The following is a 6,698-nucleotide window of genomic DNA, read 5'->3' as shown; positions in this document are numbered from 1 at the left end:
CTTAATGCCACCTTCCTCTTGGCTTACTTCACCATCTTCTTCAACCAATTGATCATGGAAACTGCCCTGCAACAATAATTTGCATTGTTCTAGGCAAACTCTCACTTTTAATATTGAAAAAACTCACAATTGCCACCGTTTTGGCAAGACTAATACGAGTCACCTTATCATGGACAATGTTTGGTTGATTGCCTTTAGCCACATCACTTTGCGTTGTCATTATCAAAATGTTTACAAACAACCCACACAAATCTAGTTGAGAATATAGATATGCTCTACTTTTCTAAAATATTGACACTCTATTTTCTAAAATATGCATACTATCGCAATTTAGCCAAATGGTCTCCTATAATAACGACTTATAGGTGGTTTCATGTGTATTGATTAAAATAGGTAGCGCAATATAGGAGTAACTGATCTCATGAAGGTTTTTTGTGCGTAGAGAGACTTGAGACATGCTTGTAGTCTAGTACTCCCTAATTGACTAAACATATATTTGAAACAATATCAAAAGGACTAATTAGTGTTTGGAAAAATTAGCTACACACATAGAACGTTTAAAAAAAACCTATAGATACATTAGAAATCTATAAAGTGAAGTGAAATCTAGTTTTAATTTTGGATAGATGCACAAGCAAATCCAGATTCCACATCCCTTAAAAACTACATTAAATTGTGCATTTAACCTTATGACGAATATGTGCACATACTCATTATTTCGATATGATTCCAATGACGCACATCTTCATAAATATTGATTATAAATTTAATTGCGATTGGAAAATACATTGTTGGACATACACTCCCTCATAAGTAGATCACCAAGTTAGATATATCACGATTCACGACTATTAAACCTTTTCATTACATTGTTTAATATGAGCACACCTTCACCAAATTCTTTTATTGTGGAGTAAATGCTTGTAATAATAAAAATGTGTATCTTATCAAATACTTCATCGGTAAACCCTCAAATTTGAAGGCAAGAAAACCCTTCTTACAGTTGATTCCTACATGATTAGGGAAATGCCAAACCTACATATTACATGTTGTCATCCTTTACTAGACCTAGGGATAGATATTATATATATGGAAGCGAATTGTAAATAGTAGAGTATCTATAGATACTTAGAGTGTACATAGCCTGATTTGTATATGCGATTCACCTAACTAATGGGAAGCAGTTTTTTTTCGGAAAAATAAATAAATAGAAAATGGGTCTTCCTTCAAATTTGAGGGCTTTCATGAGTACATAAAAAAAGACATATTCAAAGTATAATCTAAGCTACTTTAGGTACAAGATTGGTTGAATTTGGAGATGAAGATTGAATCCCATGTTGTAGTTGCTTCTCTTCACTAACAACTTGATCATTGTTGGATTGAAATAGGTTTTGCGGATTACTCCAAAACTCATCATCAGTAAGAACCTACAAAATCAAACTTCTTTGATTTGCAGCTCGACATTATCATGATAGACTAATATTAACTATAGCAATGATTGTACCTGCAATTGAAGTTGTAGAAATTTGACATAGTTGATAGCTTTCTCAAGCATTGTGACCAAGTCTACCTATTCAACCAAAATTTCATTAGTGTTGATAATATGCAACCATCATCATATTTGGCTTCATTGAAAAGTTAATTTCTAACCTTTGACCCATTGGGCACAAGTTCCTGTAGAGCTTTAAGACGTTTGTTTATACGCTCACGTCGTTGCTAGACAAGACAATGTAAAAATGTATATGTTTAATGTCTTTGATAACACACATAAAACATTTTGAAAGCATATACAAAACATGTACAGATTTTCTTATACAAAACAGAATGATGACACAAATAGTTTACATTTTGAGCTCGTCCGTTTCTATTTCAAAATGTAGGAAAGTGAATTTGAAATCATGTTTTATAACATACCAAAGATCTAATACCCTTATACAACTACAAAACCAACTATTAGAAGTTTGAATCCGGAAAAAATGGTGAAGTTACACATTGGAAATAAACGCAAGGTTTAGGTTTTGGATAACTAGCATGATTCAACGATGTGACCATTTTTAAATCATTCACATGGCATTCTATTGATGTGTGAGACTTGATTGAGTTGCTAAATTTACATCAAGTGTGTGTGTGCATGTTAATATGCTTGCAATTTTATGTTAAAAGCTCTATAATTATGATGTGGAATTTATGCATCTCCTATAGAATGGTAATTTAAGGCGAGTAATACGATATAATATATATATAGGTATGAAACAAACAATAAGCTTTCATGTTATATGCTTCTACTTTGCACCTTGCATTTCCAATTTAAGCAATTAGTGAGGGAGCACAATATTGACTCATAAGAATTTGTGCACCACCCATCTCCCAATATATCCTTTCAAATGACTAGCTATTTGTGTGTAAACTAACCCACATACTTAAGGACCCCTTACTATAATCGTGCCAAGGGTTTATCCTACATCATGGCTTATAATATTGTATGCTATATTTCCTATGTCTAAAATATACAACCATGCATGGACACAAGTTGTGTTTGTACAATAATGTATGTTACATTCCATACAATTTGGGGTGACACTAACTAATCTAGACTCTTTAATTTGATCAATCCTTGCATGGTAAAATCTATATTTTCTACGTGTATTGAGTTGTGTGAAGTGGTAATTATATCCAATGCGATCATCATCACACATGCAATATAGATTCCACGAAAGCACCACACCATTTGAGAAACAAATTTCCATATAGTTGGCAAACAAAACATGGACATTAATTGATGTTTGATTATGCTCTAGTCATAGTTAAGTTTCCTATAAATGTCCATGTGCTAATTGTGATTATGTAACTTGTTATGGATATGAAAGCTAGTTCATCGTCGCAAATGAATTAAATTACTATATGTGCAATATTGCGAAGCCATGCACAATCATGAGAGGCACTCGACTAGTAGCAATTCCGATGATCATTTGAGGCATGTGTGTTTCTAGGGGAGGATTCCCATAGTCTCTTAATGGAATTTGGATTTTAAGTTTGTCCTAGGAGAGTATTAGTGAAGCCAAGCTAGATAATCTATTCCACAAAGAATGGTTTGGGCACATCTTGCTAATGGCTAATCAAACATTTAAAATACAGTAGATCCCAATGAAGACAAACATACCCTTGCTGCCATGCTTTGGGGGTCACTTGCACAACCTTGGCGTGCACGAGGCTTTAGATTCGTGTTGAGAGCGGGTCCTAGTGGGTGCCGCGACGACTTCTTCGGACGCGAGTACGGCGTCAATAGTGACGCGACGGTTGCGTAGTCGATACATGCGGCACTCGGCGAACTCTGGCATTCACATACACCAAATTAGATTCGCGAATCATTCCTAATCCTTTCACTCCTCATCATTTCATTCCTAATCCTTTCATTCCTAATCATTTCACTCCTAATCCTTCCTTTCATTCCTCATCATTTCATTCCTAATCATTTCACTCCTAATCCTTCCAAATTCCTAATCATTCCACTCCTAATCATTTCATTCCCAATGCTTTCATACCCTAATCCTTTCATTCCTAAACCTTTCAGATCCTATTTCTTTCACAATTTGCAACCAAAAAAGAATTGGGAAGGGAACTTGCAAAATTTTTGATCTAGGGGTGGGTTACTAGATCTAAGGCATGATTAGGTTTGAGGATTAAGAATGTTATATATACGGAGACGAGGTATCGAATCGGTATATTTCATTGTAGTTTTTTTTTACTCTAAAGGGAAGGGGGGGCCTTACGAGTTGGTCGGACTTTGCCGATGTCGAGATGATGGTCGACGAAGATGAAGAAGTGGATGACGAAGAGCGGCGTCTTCTCGCGGATGATGTTGTGGTCGGGAAAACATTGGGCGAGTTATGATGGCCGATCGTGTCATCATTGCCGCCCATCATGTCATAGATACAAGGAGGCGGAGGAGGCGGTTGGCCGAAGCAAATTGTGGAGCTTCTTGCCCCGCTAAATCCCATCGATCCCTCTCCCGCTTGATCGCCTCCATCATGGGCACTAATCCGACTCTTGTTATTCTTCACACTTACCTTTTGATTCGTACCGACAATGCTATTGTAGCCCACATGATCCCCTAATGTCATCGCCGCTGCTCCTCCGTGGATTAAGGACTGGTAATTAGCACTAATCCCATTGCTAGACATGCCATTAGGGTAATTACCTAGGCTTAAACTTGTAGGATCATGATTCACAATGTTGGTGTCATTGCTCATCATGTGATCTATAGGATCTATGTGAATTCCTCTACTAACTAAATTTAATATGTCCTCTATATTGCTCCCATGATCATCTTCATTCATATCATTATTGTTATTGCTGTTGCTATGAATGAGATGATCATGGCCATGACTGGCATTAGATTGAGTGGTCCTTAGAGAACCCATGTTCATATCTCCATTGATTATTATTACATTGCTTGATGCATTATTAGCATCATTATTGTATTTTTGTTGATGATGATGGCCATCAAGATATAATTGAATTTGAGGATCATAATGTTGGCGCGGTAATCCAATGTTATCATGATTCGCATTGTCATCGGGTTCTATGGCCGTCGTGGTCATTCCGGGGTCGAGAAGAATCTCTCGGAAATTCCCTGTACTTGACATCCCGAAATTAAGAATGTCCACCCGACCATCATCATCATTATCAACATTATTAGCATTAGTGATTCCTCCTCTGCTCAAATCATAATCAGTGGCAGGACTAGGTGAATGCATAGTACTATTGCTATTATAATGCATGTCATGGGGTGATGATAGCATAACACCATGATGATGATGATGATGATGATTGTGATGATGATGAGAGGCCAATGCATGTGAATCGATGACGATATTAGTAATGTTTCCGGCATCATGTCCAACGATGATATTGTCGGGATAATGATTAATGCTGCCCAATACTGAATGATCATGGGGCGCCGGCATAGGTGATTGTTGCTTCCATGACACTGGTGTAATGAAATCATGCAGATCTTGTGGATTTAAGACATGCTTGGCATTGAAACTATAGCTTGTTAGATTGCCCATGACATTTAGTGGATTAAAATCCATAGCCATATAGTTATCCAAGAGATCCATATTATATAACGAATTGTGCACCAATTAGGGCATAATTATGTCAACCATGGGAAAGTATTTATTACAAGGCGATTAATAGGACAAAACCCATCAAGTTATTAAGAAAATAACAAAAAGGAATCAGAGAATTATATGTATACATAGTACACAAATGATCTTAAGTAGTTTTAAGTATAGTGGTTAAGAAAATGTGGAAGCATGAAGAAAATGATCATGTTAGGGTTTACTTGTGAGTATTATTTGTGAGTATTAGAAGTAGAAGTACCAATGAATGTTATATGTGCATAGTGTGCCAAGAAGCCTTGGGAAACTACAAGAAGACTTGTTTGTATAGTTCCAAGGTTGTGGTGGTGGTTGATAATGTGTATATATCTATATCTATATCTATATGTGTATAGTGTATGTGTGTACACTTTTCAATAGGCTTCCAATCTCCAAGGTTTTGATAGTTGTTGATGAGGTGTGTATATCTATATGTGTATAGTTTGTATATATATATATATACACACACACACACAGATACAACACTTTTCTATGGCCCATGGGCTTGGAGTCTCCTTGTGCAATGTACTTTTCACATTCTTTCATGACTTTGGACAAGAAGTATAAATTAGTCAACTAATCATCATATATACACCATACACTAGCTAGTCCCTAATTAGTTTACGAGTGAGTAGTAGATTGAGTTAGCTCCTCTATGAATTATGTGTTGCGTTAATAAATAAGTAAAATCATAGAGAGGCTAGTTGGTCTTATGTATTGACATATGTGCCACCCTTCTCACATAGGGGAGCCAATATATGGACTACAAACCGACTTGGAGAAAAAATATGTCATGGGTTTCAATGGGGTTATGAGGTCTCTCTCAAAGAAAGAGAACGTGAAAGTGATTGAGAGAGAGAGAGAGAGAGAGAGAAAGAGATCTAAGATCTACTAGCATCATCAGAGGCCAAATGGGGACTATAGAACCGAATATTAGAGAAAGATAACATGTGTTTCGGTGGGGCCATGAGAGTCTCGTTATGTGTGTGTGTTGGTGTCTATGAGAGAAAGATGGTGTTTTCACATCATGGAAAGGCTACAAACATGACTTATGTATGGGACCAAGTATGAGAAAACTTATAACATGGGCATGATTGGGTTGTGAGACTCTCATGATTTATATATATATATATATTTATTTATTTATTTAGTGTGTGAGAAAGAAGATTAAGGGATGCAATCAAGCCATGCATAGTTGACTATTTGGAGACCCGTAGGTCACTAGTTCGATACACTGATAAGTAGCCTAGTATAGGAGAATTGAAATATATAAAGCTATAATTGAGATGAGTGTGTCAAATAGTTAGAGACTATTAGGTCGATGCACCGATGTTCCATGGTGTATAGACAAAGTGGTACATGATGAAGACCCTTAGGTTATTAGCGTGATATATCTATATGCAATCATGTAGTATATAATGGAAGTGGTATACAATACACCAAAGATATGTATGACTAAAGTTGAGATTAGGTTGAGATTGTGAACTTATTAGCAATTGTATACACTGATGTGGCATGCAATCTAGGAGAAGTGAT

The 6,698-nt window shown here is 36.2% G+C and overlaps 1 protein-coding gene across 1 annotated transcript; it reads right to left on the bottom strand.

The window, feature by feature from the left end:
• Positions 1 to 889: 889 nt before the first annotated feature.
• On the bottom strand, positions 890 to 5,283 carry LOC147863321 (uncharacterized). Its single transcript, XM_087321804.1, has 5 exons — positions 3,771 to 5,283; positions 3,161 to 3,331; positions 1,651 to 1,716; positions 1,505 to 1,570; positions 890 to 1,427 (listed from the first exon to the last, which is right to left on the bottom strand). Exons 1-5 carry the CDS (start codon positions 5,118 to 5,120, stop codon positions 1,281 to 1,283), a joined length of 1,800 nt encoding a protein of 599 aa, XP_087177930.1. The 5' UTR covers positions 5,121 to 5,283; the 3' UTR covers positions 890 to 1,280.
• Between the last annotated feature and the right edge of the window lie 1,415 nt (positions 5,284 to 6,698).

This window comes from Azolla caroliniana, unplaced genomic scaffold (assembly GCF_043228905.1).
Source record: "Azolla caroliniana isolate FFs.n. ecotype wild unplaced genomic scaffold, voAzoCaro1.0.p SCAF_6, whole genome shotgun sequence".
NCBI classification, from domain to species: Eukaryota; Viridiplantae; Streptophyta; class Polypodiopsida; order Salviniales; family Salviniaceae; genus Azolla; species Azolla caroliniana.
Note: the sequence above shows the minus strand (reverse complement) of the source record. Positions and strands in the feature narration are given on the sequence as shown.